This window comes from Mercenaria mercenaria, chromosome 5 (genome assembly GCF_021730395.1).
Source record: "Mercenaria mercenaria strain notata chromosome 5, MADL_Memer_1, whole genome shotgun sequence".
NCBI classification, from domain to species: Eukaryota; Metazoa; Mollusca; class Bivalvia; order Venerida; family Veneridae; genus Mercenaria; species Mercenaria mercenaria.
The window spans coordinates 21,365,413-21,384,656 of record NC_069365.1 but is presented as its reverse complement, the minus strand read 5'-3'; the positions used below and the strand labels follow the sequence as shown (position 1 = coordinate 21,384,656).

The window sequence follows — 19,244 nt, the reverse complement described above, 5'->3', positions numbered from 1 at the left end:
TATACTTGTGAGTGTATATCGGTGCCCTACTGTTTTCTTATTTGTTGCTTGTTCGTTTTTCTATGTCATTTAGTTGATCGTAGTTGTGTGTTTATCTTTGGTACATGAGTGTCTGCGCTATTGGGGTTTACGTTGTAGTACGACTGTTTTTCAAAAAATATGGTCTTCTCTTGTATATTCGTTTTTGATCAACTTCCCCTTCTGACCCCCCCCCCCCCCCCCCCCCCCACACACACACACACCCACCCCATTTCGCCCCTTACCATTTCCTTACCATGGCAATGCCACACTTGTCATGGATAAGGAGGTTAGTTATTATTTTCAGAGAATATCAGAAAAGTCATTGTTATATATGTCTGAAACTTGCATTGTTAGTGTCATACACTTTGTACTTTCTTAGTAGAAAACATTAGAGATTATCAATGGAAGAATATAGGCTCAAACTTGAAATATTTGACGCAAATTGCTTAACGTTTAACGACTTCGTTATTTTATTGACTGCCTCGGTAGCTTAGTGATGCCCTCTTCGAGTGCTGGATTAGAGAGAGAGAGAGAGAGAGAGAGAGAGAGAGAGAGACGCACAAACGAACGCATATAATTTAATTACCCTCGTCCAACAGACAGTGTTGTATTCACTGAAAAAAAAACTCGTGAGTATCAAAGACGGCGACACAGCCAAAACCAAAATTTTGACCCACTTATAATTAGAAAAATCTTCCAAATGTGACAGCTAAATAACAGTTCTTAACTTGAATTATTTAAAAGTCCAATATCTCATGGTTGGTCCTGAAAAGTTTCTACCACAACGTTAATAGCGTTTAAACAATATCGAATGCTGATACATATGTCCATTTACTCTTGTTACGGAGGGTAGATTTTAGTGACCATATATATTTTTGGATAAAAGAAATTAAACATTAACGTAGTGACTTAATTAAAAGAAACTCTTTAATGCAACATGTTTGAAAAAAAAAACATTCGAGACACAATCAAATCAATATGACATTTTCTACCATCAACACCGAGAGAGAATAAAGGTATATAACTAACAATTTCGAGTTGTATTCTTACAACAAAAATTTGAATTCTTGCATTTGTTATATTTATAAAAATGAACATCGTATAGAAGAAAAATGACAGCCCTCTGTCAATTTAAAATGTCCTAAACACCACACAAAAAGTTGCGGATATGCTTTGTATAGCACAGTTCTGGAATGGCGATTCTAAATACATACAACTTCGTTACGGAAGTGATAAAATTTACAACGAAATCAAAACATAAACCTAAAGAATATATTTTTTTCTTCTGGCATGGAAACATGGTTTTGAAATTTTATCAAATGTTTTACACCGTTGACTAAAAAACCAATAACAAAATTAGTCAACATACTACAGTACTGCCGGGCAGTGCTAAAGTATTAGAAACCTGTCACATAACATAAATTCAAAAACAATACATTTCATTTAAGACACAGTCCTTGAAACAGTACATTTTCAAACAATTACCTGCATAAAACTGAACAGCAACTAAACTAAACTACCAAATGTGGCATATATACAAACTCTGTATATAAAGCTAGTAACGGAAGTGAAAATATGTTACGGACACTGTATTACATACATAGTTAGGCCCATATAAAATCTGCTGTCTGTAACAGCTTTCTGAGCATAATATTAAAATGTCAGGGTTCTTTAGAAACAGTTCAAATGATAAAGCTATCTCATTATGCAGGGTTTCTATCCACCTACGATCACCGTCAAAGAACCCCCCGAACATTTCTAGATTTTCCTGTCTTTTATAAATATTCAATTACTATGTACGCGTCTGATTTCATTTATCCTTTTTACATCTTGGGCGAACGGGACTTTGCATTTGTTAATATATTTCCCTGATTCAGTAAGGAAATTAATCAGAACTTTATCTCGAGCCATGTCTTCAATGCAGCCATCCAGATGTCTCTTCTCGCACACAGATTTCTGTGATTTGTCAGCAACAGTTGAATTTGCATTTATCGGTTACTATTCCGATATTAATATGTTTGTCTTCCATTCTGTGAACAATTCCAACTAATTTTATAGTGTTAATAAACGTTTCCGTACTAAAATCTTCTGTATTTTAGTTTGTCACATTCATATTTCGGACGTTCAACATTCAACAGTCTCCATTGGATAATAAAATCTGTAATGATCCTTTGAAAGCAAAGAATGCAGTCAAGCAGAATAATAGTAGACTCGGTTTGATTGAGTCTGTTCAAATTATTGTAAGTTATGTGTACAACTATATCTTTTCTGCACATGGAATAAAATAGTCAAATTTCTCAAATAAAAAAAAGGAATTTCAGAGAAACCTTATTACGATAAAACAAGTCTAAGAGTACCTTATTTCATCTACATACAATATAACAAAATTTCTATGTAACCTCCGTAACATGATATCACCTCCGTAACAGAATAAATTAAGTGGTCGTCAAAAGCACATTTAAAAATAAATAATTATATATAAAGTTTTAAGTATTATATAATGACGAGGACATTACTGAAACCAGAAGGAGTCATTTTGGGCGCAGTAACTAAACAAGGACAACATCAATGCAGTCGGACTAACTATCTCACCTCTGCAAGTGTAATGTGAGGAAAATCAAGTTCTGAATCACTTTTCTACGGAGAAAGTAGTCAGAAAAATATATGTTTCTTGAATCTGAGTCAGATTTGTCATGTCTCTTTGGCCAAACTTTCATGTATGAAATTTGAATGTCGCGCTGGAATTTACGAACACGTTATCTCTTCCGTAACGGACATGTTTAAAGATGCATATTTATTGCCGCACTGTATGTTATGTATTGTTTTACGTTCAATTCAAATTGGAAAAGCAGAGAAAATGCGTTCTAACACCGTAAGACATAATTACATGCACATCATGTATTAGAATTATTTTTGTATATATTTATGAACTTATCTCATTTACTAGAAATACTGTTCCATCAATAATTTTCAAATTACACTTAAACGTATTTGCAGATTAGCCTCTGCTCCCTTTGAGTGACACATGTGAAAAACTTTTTTGTGTTTTTCGCATTTCAGTAGGCAGTTAGATCAGCTTAGATGTTATGTTACGGAAGGGATAAGTTACGGATGAGATAAAATTATTTAAATATTTGATAACCGTTCGATACCTTGATGGCATATACTGAAAACAAGCCTTCATACTGATGCATTCAAGGTATATGATACAGAGATAGAGGGAAAACCCCATTGTTATCACGAATATTTGAAGACGTCCCCGTTACGGAGGAGAGATTTTAAGTCGCGACAAAATATAGATGAACTTGAAACGATTATATCAGAAATATTTACTCATCATAAAGTAACTATGGAGTTATTTCAATAAAGTAAAATCATTTGACGGCAGTTTGAGTCACTTTTGCCACATCTTACCTGTTTCAAAAAAAACTTTGTATAAATATTAGTTCATGTTACGGTAGGTGAGTACTGTTTAGGGCGACAGTAAAATGTACGACCGGGATAAATGCATTTTGTGCTTAAATTAATGAAAATGTCTATCAACAATTACAATGAACCCTCTTTCAAAATACTGCATGTAGTTTTGGTGCACAGATGTACTCCTGTGCTATTAACAGAGTTATTATTTGGTTCAGTATACTTGGCGACATGGCAGAAATAAGCAACATGCTTATATTTCGCATCTTACTGCGCACAGAAAGTAGAGAAATAGATCGACTGATGGTACAAAAATGCAAATGATATGACTTGGCTAATGTAAGAACCTCTTTTCAAAGTAATTTATTCATCACGTGTTTGTAATAGATGAACAAGAATGCAGGCGACAAGAATTTTTCTAAAGTGGGTCATACTTTTGGTATTGACTGGACAGTCAAACTTGAAACTGATAGTAATAATATTACATGTCACACTTATTTGAATCTTATGAAATCCACATAATTAGGGGAAGAACGACAGTGATTATTTTGAAGGAAGAATGCTTGTTAACCAAGAACAGTTCCTTTGCCTTAGATTGACCCTATGTTTGTGTTTCACTATATGACACTAATGCTAGAGCCTTTCTCAGCGGGGAGTGATTTTATTTACACTGTATTGTCAACCTTATTACAAAAATACGGTAAGTGTGAGGTTGGCATGCCCTAAGTGCTTTTAAATCCCCATTTTCTTTTTATAGGTTACTGACAATTCCAAGGCGGTGCCCCTATCTTCTACTAGTTTTCTGTCCGTCCCGTACTTTGTTGTGTAAGTTGTCTTGTTTGTTGTTAGCGTTTCTTTCCTTTTTCTCCTCACTACACCTATTACCCCATCTCCCCCTTTTCCCTTGCATTTACGTTTCCTTGCATTTGCTGCCTCTCTCCTTTTACTATGAGTAAGTTATCTTGGCAATCATAATCTTGGGCGGTGCCAGGCTGTTGTTTTTTCCCGCTTGTGTGTGTATGTGTGTGTATATATCATGGGCGGTGTCCCAAAGTGCCGTTTTTCTTACTTGTCTGTTTATCAATTTATGTTAGTTTTGTTTGTATGTGTGTGTTTGTGCGTGCGTGCGTGTGTGTCTTTTGTACGCGCGTGTCTGCGACGTTGTAGGAATACTGCGTTTAACGTTGCTTTCCCTGTTTAAAATACATCCTTCACCTTCCCCCAACATCCGACCTTTTTATCTACCACTTACCACCCAACCCAGTTTATCTGTATTTGCAAGTATTTATAATGTACTTGTTGTTGTTTTTAAGCAACCAATCTACTATATTTTTTCGTTACAGCTTTTTTTGTTGTGGGCCTACTTTGCAATGCATGGTTCTGTGGCTGTGTTCGGGGTGCTCTGTGCTTCCGGGAAAAATCTACCCTATATATAACCTATTTGTTTTATATACTAGTTATGAATAAAACGATGCCGTTATAAAAACTATTTTAAATTATATAGTAAAATGCACACCATATTAATTAAATCAGAATTATTTTACTGGTTTTTTTTTAATAAGACATGTACGTGTAACAAGGTCTTCTTTTTGAAATAAAATCTACCAGAAAATTCTTTAGAAGCATAGAATGCAACCAAGCAAACTAATAGAAGACTCGATTTGGCTGATGATGGAAAGTCCAACACCCCCTAACGCTATTCATGAGTGGTAGCGAAATGTGAAACATATCTAACGCCCCCAGCATCGACCAAGCGGAGTGTTTAATGTCAAAGTCGTAGTGGGACATGTCATAGTGGGAAATAAATCATTTGAATACTAAAATGAAATAATTGTTTAACGTATAGTAGCACATCGTGCAAAACCAAAAAAGCTTCTTGATATATGTCCCGGGCGATAAACATAAAGAGGATCTTTTGTTTCAGTTTCAGATAAAACCGGCTGAACAAAAGATGCCATAAGCAAAAATGTAGGCTTTAGTGTTCATGAGTGAAATATGTTTTGTTTTACATGTAACACCAGTTAATTCTCATTTGACCATATTTTTGTCAAATGTTTTAGCAAAATTGTACCTATTTTGCATTGCTTCACATAATAAATGTTTCGTATATTTCAATAAATAATATTCACTTATGTATACGTCTTCAAACACTTGTATATCAGAATATTTATAAGACACGAATATGAATTTCAAAACAAAGCAACAATAACTGATAATGCAGTGTGACATTTGATACAACCAGGTCACAGTAAACTACACAAGATACTTAATCGATACTGACACTAATAATTCTACAATTGTCAAGGAGATAACTGCTAAAAAATTATCATATATCCCAACAAACATTTGAGGCAGACCTCTTCTTCAGAACCGCGTGTATAAATGTCTCAACAGTGAAATACAAACGACCATAGTTCATTTCGACCGGAAAGATCTGTTTATATACATTAAATATTTTGTAGAAAGTCAACGAATGTACGGGTTATTTCGCCGGATTCTTTATCCACAACTTTAACTTCAATTTCTGTTCTTCCAAAAATGAATGACACACCAAACTCTCTGTCAGTGCCCACCGATGTATCTGGTATATCAACATGCAACTGCCCAATTTTCGAGCATCCGTCTTCGGTTACAAGCTGAGGGTTCGGTGAAGACGTTGCATATACTTCAACGTGAATTCCTGATTGGTTTTCGTAAATTGGTTGAACAAGATGCTCCTCCTGCTCTTCGCCAAGTGTAACAGATTGACCTATCCGGGCTGTTATCATAAAAAGATCATAGCAAATCAAATTTCCTTCGTCGACACGTACTACTCTTGTTGGTGCATGCGTGCAAAAGGGTGACTTAAAGTGACCAACATTAACTCCGTAAGTAAATTTGCAAATCCTTTGATCAATAGCCGTTGGATTGTGACCAAAGATTACGGCTCCTTTCAGAACTGCTAATCCTGCTTCATCCGGTATAATAAGCTTAAGTTCAGGAAATGATTTCTTGACATTCATTTGCAACATCGGAGACTCTGAAAAGCCACCGACCATTAGTATTGCTTTACATCCTTGTACCGAAGGTTTACGAAGAAGCGAACCAACATGATCCACCACACTCTTGACCGATTCGTGAAATAATTGTTTTAACAGATCAACATCAACTTTAAGCTTGCCAGTGACAACTTCAACCTTTCCCTTGTACTTTGACTTTGATACTGCCTTCGGTAATTTTTTACCTGCTATCTTTTTTACTAGTTCTTTGAATGAAGCCGGTATTTGAAATGTTACTGTACCTGTGTTTTCTGGTCTTACTTCTCTTTTTTTCAATTCGAAATATCGGAACATGTCTATGAAATCCTCCATATAGTCTACTTTGAGTTTCCTCATCACATCTGAGTTACCTTTAAAGCATATTAAAAAAGCAATTTAATAGATTATATTTTCGTTTCCAAGACTGAGTGCCGTACAAAGAATGAAGTGAATATTTGTAAGTTAACTGGTGCATGTTATATCAACTGAGTTGTCAAAGCTGCAAAACATTGTCATTTCAAATGTGTATGTACGCCTGTTTCCTAACTTGCATTAACATAGTAGGTACATTTGGACTAATCACGGAAGCAAGAAAGCATCACTTGAGATGCAAATATTTACCAGCAATTTCAGTTAGAAATAATTCGAAAGCATCATCAACTTTAGTTCCTCCCCATGCTCCTCCACTTGCTTTTTCTAGCTCTTTCACCTTTCCGTTTTCCATAACTTCATGGACCGTGATATCAACTGTTCCACCTAACGTGAGCATAATTGTTCATATAGGTAATGTTCGCATAAAATAGTATACTATAATTGTCTGATTTATATTGAGCTCAATGTGTGGTTATATTGACTTTGCTGCAAAACAAAATATTATCCTCGGACGTTTTGTTGAAAGAAATAGTGACTGATCAACAAACATACACATGGAACGTAATTATCAAATTTTATACCGACAATTTTATCGTAACTCAAAGGCCAATTTCCCATTTTAGGACCAAAGCTAAACAGGGTCTGATTCATACGCGACAAAAACTTAACATAATAATGGGATTTTGAAATTATTTTGTACGAACGTTATCTTTTTCTGAAATGCACATACCCATATTCGTAGCTCATGTTTTATTGAGCTGCCATCCGCAAACGTATTGGCACAAACATTTTCCGTAATACGACAATGTCTTGCGTACATGACTAAAAGGTCAAGTGTACTCTTGAAGGTAAATGTTTACATGGCATGCTTCAGATCCTATGGTTCATCTCTTGAGGGATATAAATATTACTTCACACAGATGTTTCTATGGCGAGATTACTTATCACGTGCAACGTCCAGTCCGGTATCTCTTGAGTCAAATTTACACTTGGAGGTCAAAGTTTAACCTGCCCATATCTCTGACAATCTTTCAGGGATTTTAGAGCTATTTTGTACATATGTTACCAGGAACGCAATAGACAAAAGCCGGTAGCTCTACGTTCAATGTAACGCATAACTCTTCCATCCATCAAACGATTTTTTAAGAACATGACGCAGACAAATGTGTGAAGAATCAGCCGGTAAAACGCATTAATTATAACGTTATAAACCATTCCGTATTACTAAGGGGAAATTCAAACGAATCGTAGATGTTTACATTTATCTTTTTCTTGCAAACTTATCATTTGCGTAATAACACAGTGTCGAAACAAGATTGCGTTTTAATAATGATACATGTACATATCATTTAAAAGAAATGCATACACACAATGTTCATGTTTGTGTTGCTTGCGCAAACAATAAATTTCTGAATATTATTCACAGAAGCATAAAACAGACGTAATTCTTCAACTGCCCTTGAACTATTAGTATTAATACATTAAAACTAGAAAATGCTTTTGTAAAAAAGCGCATGTCTCCCCCAATGCAAAGTCCTATAGGCAAAAAGTCAATAGGGGTCAGGAGCGATAGTCGAAAAGACACTGATTGTTGGCTGCAATAGGGATCATCTTCTTGGCATGTCCAGTCATCCCGCTAAGTTTCAACACTCTTGGCCTAGTGGTTCTCAAGTCACTGTTCAGGCTCATGTGGCCTTGACCTTTGATCAAGTGACCTCAAAATAAATAGGGGTCATCTACTCTGCATGTCCAATCATCCTATTAAGTTTCAACATTGTAGGTCAAGTGGTTCTCAAGTTATTTCCAAAAAATGATTTTACATGAACTGGCCACTGTGACCTTGACCTTGAATAGACTGACCCCAAAATCAATAGGGGTCATCTACTCTGCATGTTCAATCATCCTATGAAGTTTCAACATTCTGGGTCAAGTGGTTCTCAAGTTATTGATCGGAACTGGTTATCAATGTTCAGGCCCCTGTGACCTTGACCATTAACGGAGTGACCCCAAAAACAATAGGGGTCATTTACTCTGCATGACCAATCATCCTATGAAGTTTCAACATTCTGGGTCAAGTGGTTCTCAAGTTACTGACCGGAAATGGTTTTCAATGTTCAGGCCCCTGTGACCTTGACCTTTAATAGACTGACCCCAAAATCGATAGAGGTCATCTACTCTGTATGACCAATCATCCTATAAAGTTTCAACATTCTGGGTCAAGTGGTTCTCAAGTTACTGACCGGAAATGGTTTTCAATGTTCAGGCCCCTGTGACCTTGACCTTTTATGGAGTGACCCCAAATTCGATAGGGGTCATCTACTTTGCATGCACAATCATCCTATGAAGTTTCAACATTATGGGTCAAGTGGTTCTCTAGTTATTGATCGGAAATGGTTTTCCATGTTCAGGCCCCTGTGACCTTGACCTTTGATGGAGTGACCCCAAAATCAATATGGGTCATCTACTCTTCATGACCAATCATCCTATGAAGTTTCAACATTCTGGGTCAAGTGGTTCTCTAGTTATTGATCGGAAATGGTCTTCAATGTTCAGGCCCCTGTGACCTTGACATTTGATAGAGTGACCCCAAAATCAATAGGGGTCATCTACTCTTCATGACCAATCATCTTATGAAGTTTCAACATTCTGGGTCAAGTGGTTCTCTAGTTATTAATCGGAAATGGTTTTCAATGTTCAGGCCCCTGTGACCTTGACCTTTGACGGAGTGACCCCAAAAACAATAGGGGTCATCTACTCTTCATGACCAATCATCCTATGAAGTTTCAACATTCTGGATCAAGTGGTTCTCTAGTTATTGATCGGAAATGGTTTTCAATGTTCAGGCCTCTGTGACCTTGACCTTTGACGGAGTGACCCCAAAAACAATAGGGGTCATCTACTCCAGCAGCCCTACAACCCTATGAAGTTTGAAGGTTCTAGATGAAATGGTTCTCCAGTTATTGCTCGGAAATGAAGTGTGACGTACGGACGGACGGACGGACGGAAGGACGGACGGACGGACGGACGGACGGACAGGGCAAAAACAATATGTCTCCTGGGGGAGACATAATTATCTTAACTTTGGCCGTTATATTGCTGGGAACAAATATGTTTAAGCTAACACTATGCTTACAAAAACATGAGTATGACCACATGTATAATGAGGTTTTGTTGACATTTTTAAACATACATGAATTGTACTTGAAATAGATATAAAAATGTCAGATATAGATCCTAAATGAAATAGAAACATTAATTGTTGACTTGTGTATAACCTAAAACTGCCATGTCAACAAGAAATATCAGGGTTATTTTCTGTTAACAATTATCTTTTGTCTTGATAAGCTATAGCATCATCGTTTTATCATTTTATTAGCAAATGTGTTTTCAACTTTTTTTCGTCATTTTGTGTTCAACAAAAATGCACGTTGAAGGCACCAACAGCAAGTACCTTTCTTAAAAACTTGCATTTTGCCGTAGCCATAGCAATGTGAAATTTAATTCAAACAAATCTGATATTACGCCTGACTCAGTTATCTTATGAAATAAGACCTGGATGGAAAATACCGTCAAATATTAGAAACATATAATTTAGAGCACGCAAATAAATTAGTTCGCTTGAAATATATCAAATGTTGTAAAGTTAAAACAAAGCTAACCTCCGGCATCCAAAACAAGGTATTTTGTCCCGACAGGGAATTGTGCTAGTGATACTTCGTCTGAACCGCATCTTTCTACCGGTAGATGGCGACAGTATAAACTTGCTGCTTCGGGTTCTAGAGCTATCGTAAGCTTCTGTCCCTGAATACCCGCCTGAAATGATACCTACATAGCATAGGTAAAGTAAACACAGAAAAGATGAACATGTTTCACTTTTTATGAACGCTTTATCATAATCTAATAATTTCTCTTTGCAAAAGGGCGAATACGATACCAGAGCGCGCACTGTCAGTGAACGTTTTAAAATGCTTGTCCGGGACCATCGTGTACAGCAAAATTGATCTGGACAGGTTATGGCCAATGTCGGAGAGTCCGTGTCTTATGAACTTGCAATTAGCACTTACCCACTTGATACGCCTATAATGGCGTTGCTTATTATCATGCGTCGTTCGATTGTGAAGTACATTTACACGTCAGGATTTACTTCTCGAAGATAATAGACAGAAACATTTAGAAAAATATAATTTCTTTATTTAGATTAATTGAAATCTAATTTTACCTTCTTTATCTTCATGAATTTGTATTTGTCTACTTTATACATTTATTCCATGCATCCTAATGTAGAATGTCAAACATAAGCATTTTGAGGATCCCTCGGCTGTTTCTGAACATTTTAAAAGCAAGGAGTATTTATTTGGCATTTTTATACGCCCGAAGGGACGTATCCTGTGACGGCGCAGGTCACTCGAACGTCCACTTTAGTATTTTCGTTTCCGTTCAATTATTTAAGAATGTTTTGACCTCTGACCCTGAGAATTACTATTTACATTGATTATGGGTAGTACATGTCTCTTTTATATTCTAATGTCAGTGGGTTAAAGGTCAAGATCACAATATAGATATATGGTTCAAACTTCAATATGCAGTCATGAAATTATATAATGTCTTAAACAGCTGAAATAAATAAAACAGTGTAACAGTCTACGTGTACCACAACAGCAATGGTTACACTGTTATTTTATAGAAGCTTTCTCTACGCTTTGCAATTACAAACTTAAACATGCATTGTCTTTAAAAGCCGAAATAAATATAACAGACTTTGAATATTAATGCCCTTAACAGGGATCACTTATAATGTTAAGTATCATATCTTGTAAATACACACAAACCTGTACAGATTGTTTCCTTGTTCTACAAGCGTTATCTACCTAAGAACTCTACCTTTTGTGCTGCTTCTCTCATAAACTGTTTTGCAGCGTCATTCCAAATTGCAGGTACAGTCAGAACCCAGTGTATATCATGTTTTTTTAGGTCTATCCCAGTAATGCTTCCTGCCGTTTTCAATAGATCATCCCTTAAGTACTTGATAGATAAGGAGAAAACTGTTTGAGCCAAAAGTGGTCTTCCATTTTGATCTTTTATCGTAACATCTCGCTTGATATTCTAAAATGGAATTTGAGATTGATGTGCCTGATGTATACAGAGGTTTTAAATGCCCGCCGTACTAATTCAATACGTAGAGTACAGATCTACGATCGCAAGGTTGTGCATTCGAACCCCTGGAGAAACATATGTTCTCCGTGACAATTTGATAAAGGACATTGTGCCCGAAATAATTTTCCTACATCTTACAGTCAAGTTTAGAAGTTGGCAGAGCTTGCGGAGATAAGGTAAGTACTGGTACAAAATCCAGAAATACTGACTAGGTTAACTGCCCGCAGTAACAGAAATAAAATACTATTACAGTTGAATAATAATGCTCAATGCAAAAGAAACAAACACGTCTGTAAATAGATTATTTTGCAAAATAAGTCTCTTCTCCATGGTTCAGATTTAGTTGAAATTAGTTAAAATTAATTTCAATTTATCAAACTTTATTTAATGCCTCTACGATATGTTATATTCAAGACCTTCACAGGTATTGCACTATCTATCAGTGAAAGCATATAACAATTTTTTTATTACGTTTTTCCCGTGCAGCATCATTTTGAATCGGCGGAAGTAGTAATACTCTTCGAGGCTTTTAGTTAATGCGTATTCTTCATATTTGTTTTCCGCTTCGTATCCAAAAGCCTCAAGTGTTTTGCCGTCGGACTTTATCATCGCACAGGTCGGTGCTGGAATAAGGTGTCTTTGTTTTGGTATATGTGATAAACAAACAATTTTGAAATGTTGACTGAAGGTTTATTTAAATTTATAAGTTTATAAGACCAAAAGGTAAACAGCTAAAACTGTCAAACAAACTCTAAGCAATAATGCAAATACTGATTCCATGCAATGTGTATTTGAAAATAACAGCGTTCATGTTGTGTATATTGTAATGTCTTTGAGTGAAGTTTTAATTTGATTTGCGAATAATAAAATATGCAAAAGACTTTTTTCTACATGGAAATAGAGTGGTGGAACCTATGCTCGCGGTATTCCTATGCTCGCGGTATTTCGATAAATATGCTCTCTGCAGAAGCGCTGATAAAAATATTTCATCATGCTATGTTCAACACCGACCAGTGGTGAAATGCCTTTGCAACAAACGTAGCGATAGCCGCGCGTGCCGCTCACGTGACGTATACAGCAGCCGATACATTTTACGCAATCTGTATCTGTCGTACAAATCTCTCACAAATATGTCAAAATCACTGAACTAAAGTTAGTTTTTTAGAAATCATGCATTACATTCGGATATAAGATACATTTAAGAGCAAGATGTGATGCATGTGACGCCCGGCTACACTACGAGTGCCTTTCGAACCATGAAAAGATCGATGTTGATCTTAGTATTTTGACAAAGTCCAAATGGTTCTTTCTGAGATGTAGGGAGGAGTAAATTTCCTACACGCAAAAGAAATGTAGAAAACATTAGCGAGTTAATCACTGTCGTTGTTTGAATCTTTAATACTTGAACATTCTGTTTTTAAACAACATTATTATACGTTTTTAAGCTTTGTTCTAATAGTGACTCCATTTCTGAAAGGGAAATATACACACAGAGGCACATACTAAATTTTATCCCCATTATTTTGTTTTTCACATAATAAATGATTAATGTTCTAAATATTTTATTCGCATATGCTTGTTTGTTCATTTTTAGCCTGCTGATTTTTTTTTCGTCCTTAGTTTAATCGATATTACATACCGCCAGCATAGGTTCCCTTCAGGGCGAATTTTCACCTTTTCACGTATGCCGTGTCGATAGCTCACAAGACGACTAAGGCACGTGATGACGCACATCAACAATATGTTTCGATAAAAGGAGGATAACTTCATGTTTTTGCATAGGCAAATCGAAATAATAATTTTTTCTTGCTTCTTTAAAAGATTATATATGTACAAAATACCGCGAGCATAGGTTCCACCACTCTATATTTTTATACGTCATTGTACATAGCCGATTATCAAGAAAACATGAAAGCTATTATCTTTATATAGTTGGGCATTATTTTACAATCATTGTGTATCTTCTATAATCCTTTAGGTAGCCTGAGTTTTGAACACGATCGACACGTATAAATGTTTTTGAAAATCCAACTTTTACAAGGGTGGGATCAAAAGTAATGCAACCAATGGTGTTAAATGACAACTAATGGTTGGATTAAAAAAAATTTATTTCAAACCTTCGAAGTTATCTCCTTTGACAGATATACAACGTCTCAATCTTTTAATCCAATCCTTAAAAGCTTTCTGATAGTCTTTTTCGGGTATATCACTAAGGAGGTTCAATATTGCAGCCCCCGACTTTTGGCGGGATGTATATTTTCTGCCTGTAAGATTTTTCTTGAAACGAGGGAAAAGGAAAAAGTCACAGGGGGCTAGATCCGGAGAATAGGGTGGGTGTTCTAGAACATATACTCCCTGTTCATTCAAAAACGACATCACAATCCCAGCCTTGTGACTCGAGGTGTTGTCATGTCAAAAATGGATGCATCAGATACCTGTCTTTGGTCGACGTTTCTGGAAATACTTGAGAATTTCTTATAAAACTTGGCATTCATTGACTTGCCTTTAGGTACAGGAACCTGGATGGCGATACCTTTAGTAGTGAAAACTATGGCATACATAACCTTTTTCACACTTGCAATCCTTTTGGCAATGCAAGGCCTTCTGGCATTTTTGGTGAGCCATACTCGGTCACTAGTTTTTCGATGCGGTTCGATGAAATGTATCCAAGACTCATCATCTGTTTCTACATTCATAAATGTTTTTGATCGTATCTTGGAAACCGTTTCAAAAGCTTATGCGCCATCTTAACGTGCGTGCGTTTTTGCTCATCAGTGAGCAAATGCGGGACCCACCTAGCATTTTTCTTCTTCAATTTCAAAATATTTCGCAGAATGCGCAACACAGATGCTTTTAAAATGCCAACCATGTCCGCAATCTGCTGAGAAGTGTATCTTGCGTCAGAAAGTACTATTTGTTTGATTTTTTCAACAATCCTTGGACTACTTGCAGACTTAGGTCTGCCAGTTTTAGGCGCATTTTTGGCAGACTCCACGCCTGCACAAAATTTCCTAACCCATCTGCAAACTGTGGAAAAGGACATTTCATTACTACCATAAATAGCACATATTTCATCATAAATGTCCTTTGAACCTCTTCCGAGTGAAGCGCAAGTCTTAATGTAAGACCTAATTTCGTTCGCATTTTTTACACTTTTACCAACCATTTTGCCTAACCGCCTACGAGTAGGGTTTGTGCAAATGTGAATTGTGAGCGAGATAATGTGTCTACATGTATAGTTTATACGTCGATTGAAAGCTATTACATCGGGGAACATGTGAAAGGGGTGAATTTTGTACTCGCGCTAAAAATAGCAGTAATCAATAGCCAGTGACATTACTTTTTATCCCATCCTCGTATTTAGAGCTGTAGAATTTACAGAATGCTGCTATCCAGTCATTTTGTTACAATTTTTAGAAAATTTTTGAAAAATGAGTTTTTAAACAAAAGAAAAAATTTACGTTCAGTGCACATTAGGCCAGTTTTGGTTTATGAAGTTTTCAATGAAAATTCACGTAAAATTCTTATAACGGCCTATGTGTTATCAACATCTTGCACACTTTATAATTTGCAGAAGTTTTGCATTTACCAAGGCTTGTTACAATAAGCAAATTAAGACGTTTTGTTACCACTCTTTAAGTAGAATTGAAATGTGTTTGTCTATTTTTATGCAAATTCCAGTTTCATTTCTGTAACATTTTTTTTTAAACCAGTATTGCCTCCAGTTGTTTGCTCTAATAGATGTTTTGTACAAATAATATTTACTTTTCATTGAGACCATTTGACCTCCATTCCATTGTTTGGCTGACACTTTAAGTGGATCTCTGTCGAAGTCGTGCTTAAAAGAAAATGCAAACCCAGAAAACGTTGTCCCAAAATCAATAGCTGCTACTAACAACGACATCACCAGTGCTTATCAAAACTAACCAAAGCTATAAGAAGACCATCAGGTCTGTCGTACAAACAAAATGTATCTGAAAAAAAGGAATACATCTGTGTTTATACGATTTTTTCAACTTGTTTGTATTCAAAAGATCTATGGTTCCATTGACTGACTACACTTCGGGTTTTGTTGTTCCAATCGTGTACAGTTTATACTTTTTTCAAACTTCAGTCTTTATTCTCCATCTTAGCTTTATATCAAGTAAACAACGTAATCATCATTTTCATGGTTATACAGTGGATAATGGCGGCATATCATATAAACAAATTGCAGTTCAATGGAGAACGACAAACATATTGAATACAGCAGTCTGATAAAAGTATGTAATACTACAAAGCATATACAATGGTGATAATGTATGTGTTCTATCAAGAGAAGCTGGTTCTAATTAAATGTGTTTAGAAATATATGTGGTAAAAATATGTTCAGTTAATAATGTATCATAATAAAAACATCCTGAGTTAATCAATCTTCTGGGCTTAAATTTTGTTAGTCTTCCAAATATATATGATTGACAGATTTTACCAGGAAAGCAAGATTCTGGTTGTGAATTGGGCAAGTATAGTTTAATCTTTTTTGAATAATAACGAGCTTAGATGAATCGAAAAATTTGAAATATTTCAGCTTCCTTGTCGATTTTATTTAAACAAACACATTTACACAAAAAAGGAGCTCTAGACTACATTATTCTTGCACACCTTTATTCTATCGTATTTTGTATCAAAGTTAGATTAACTAATCTCCTCTTATGTTTTACATGTTAAGGGTACGAATCTGATGTATACTGTAAATGACAATTATTAATATAGAAACATAAAAACTTACAGAAATGAAATTTGTCCCAATATATTTTTCGTAATATTCGGAACAGGAATTAAACGTAATTATATAATTACGAAAAGTACCACAACACTATAGAAACCTAATGGAAGAAAAAACTGCGTTATTATTACAGACATTGGCCGTGGTATCAATTATATGAATATCGAAAGAACATGTTTAAGAAGAAAAAGGTAATTATGCATTGTCCTAAAATACAGTTTAAAATGTACCCAAAACTATTTACAATGGCGGGGAAATCAAATGTTTAAATCGTTTTGTACCCGTTGCATCAGCGTGATGTGAGATAATATCGCTGTTTACTTTTCTAACATGTATGCTAGGTTTTATCAAAAAGTTAGAGCGCAAGTTTGTGTTGCTGTATAGGAAAATTTCTTTAATCAGATCAAGATAGTTTTTTTATATGACAGGTGGTTCAATAAACTCTTAAAATTTTGTTACAATTAAAACTTAAACTGCTTGTTGGTTACTACGTGCTATTCACATAGTATTACCGTTGATAATTGGCTTATCCTTGCCTACCTACCGGAGAAAGAAAGGTTGTGCCGAGTTACCGTGTAAACAGTTACCCGAGATCCGGATATTCCAGTATGCATCTACAACCATTGATAGAATCTTTTCTTGCATGTAATGTCTAACAAAAATAGTTCAGATCGAATCCAACAAATCATTTACTTACAGTACTACTTTCCTTACATTAGTGAATTAAAGCGATTAAACTTTAGGTTCGTAAACAGGTAGTAGGTAATGTCGTTGCAGAGACAAAAACGACGCAATAGTTGCGGTTTTTGTTTGCCATTTACAGTGAAATGTTATGATTCATTTGTAAATTTACCTTCTGTGAATTGAGAAATATATTATAAGGGACAAAGAAGAGCTATCAAGGTATTTGGTTAGTATCCAATTTTACGTATAAAATAATGCACGAAATTATTTTTTAAACGTCATTTACAGCATGATAGCCATCTTATAGCCCATAGTGTAATATGGAGTTTTCCAGCACTGGCAAAATCTATGGAAATTCCAGTCCGGTATGTAAGAAACTACTGTCTGTAGCGTTTTCTGTGAGTTGGCTTTTCTAAGACAACCCATACCGACCTCCAAAAACACACAGAACGTGTAATTAGGTAAACGTTCTTAAAGATTTCGTACATAATATGCCATATACATTTGCTTCTTGTGTATCAAAAAAAATTATAAGAAGATATTTTGGGAACAAAGAATGCAACAAAAAATGAAAGCAGACTTGGTTTGACCGAATCTGTTCATGACAGGCAATGGAAAGTGAAAGTGCTTTTAGAGGAATTTTATTACAAAGATACTAAATAGACTCCATGATCACAAAGGATCCGAAAACATAAAAGCACTAAATCCAAGTATGGGGAGACATTTTACGGCTTCAACTTGTAACTTAAGAGACTGTTGTTGTGATCATTAATATAATATATTAAACGATCCTTTGGAAGCATAAATTGCTACCAAGAAAATATTGGTGGATTTGGTTTAATTGAGTCTATTGATTAGATGTAATAGAAAGTGCTACACGTAAGAAATAGAATCACATGACCATACAGTCAGTGTTGATGGTATCATTGTTTGGACATCTAATTATACAAAAAAGCCGACGTCGCCTTCACACAATGAAATGCTGTGTGATTTATAAAAAGGAAGATGAATACCATAAACGTGTTATTGAATTGCATAGGGATCATGTAAGATCTTTCTGTCAAACTTGATGCAAAAAGTAAGATTTTCGCCATCTTCGGACAGGCTTTGATAATCCAAGAAAAATACAATTTCAATTGGTTAAAGTATCAGAATTTCTCATTTATGTAAGCAACAGTAGGCAAAAAGAGTGGGCTTTCTTTTAAGTAATAGGGAATTATCATTGAAAGATTGATTCCAGTTAATAATAAACCAGAAATAGTCATTTGAATTGATACCGTCGAATCTTTGCTAGGTACAAATATTTGAAAAAGTTGATTCCAAAATTTTACAAAAGTGATATCAAATTTCCGAATGGTTCAAGCGGCTAGGGTATTTCAACACTTTTATGAAAATGAATTTGGATCAACACATCAAAATTCAGAAAAACTAGAAATGAATTAAGAAATACGTTTACCTGTAAAATAGTTACTGGGTCTTTACTCCAAAATAAATCATCAATGTAAGTTACATTCAAATACTGAAATATTTCAAATACTATATGAAGCAGATTAGATAATTTTCTCATTTGAGATAAATGTGTTACTTTAGAATGGGCACGGCTGCATACCAGGTGATTGCCTTGTTGATATCAATATACAATTCATAGATAACAAAGGAGGTCAACAGTGTTTTTAAATAAGAGCGTTGCATGCAAATACTAATCCCCAATGATAACGTGATTCCCGCCGAAACGCGAGGACGAGTCTAAATCATGATAACTGATGAAATAACCATTCATAATGCTTGCACATTACTTGACAAGCAAATATTAG

General features: G+C 35.4%; 1 protein-coding gene across 1 annotated transcript; it reads right to left on the bottom strand.

The window, feature by feature from the left end:
- Positions 1–5,574: 5,574 nt before the first annotated feature.
- On the bottom strand, positions 5,575–19,011 carry LOC123556601 (heat shock 70 kDa protein 12A-like). The gene is made up of 7 exons (XM_045347443.2): positions 18,887–19,011; positions 15,747–15,955; positions 12,453–12,604; positions 11,709–11,930; positions 10,487–10,640; positions 7,077–7,211; positions 5,575–6,826 (listed from the first exon to the last, which is right to left on the bottom strand). The coding sequence occupies exons 2-7, from the start codon at positions 15,883–15,885 to the stop codon at positions 5,886–5,888; spliced, it is 1,743 nt and encodes a 580-aa protein (XP_045203378.2). The 5' UTR covers positions 15,886–15,955; positions 18,887–19,011; the 3' UTR covers positions 5,575–5,885.
- Between the last annotated feature and the right edge of the window lie 233 nt (positions 19,012–19,244).

Coding starts and splice junctions, on each gene's coding strand:
- LOC123556601 (XM_045347443.2), bottom strand. CDS start 15,885: ATGTCGTTGTTAGTAGCAGCTATTGATTTTGGGACAACGTTTTCTGGG. Junction 10,641..11,708: donor TGAGAGAAGCAGCACAAAAG/GTAGAGTTCTTA, acceptor GTATCATTTCAG/GCGGGTATTCAGGGACAGAA. Junction 7,212..10,486: donor CCTTGTTTTGGATGCCGGAG/GTTAGCTTTGTT, acceptor TGCTCACGTTAG/GTGGAACAGTTGATATCACG.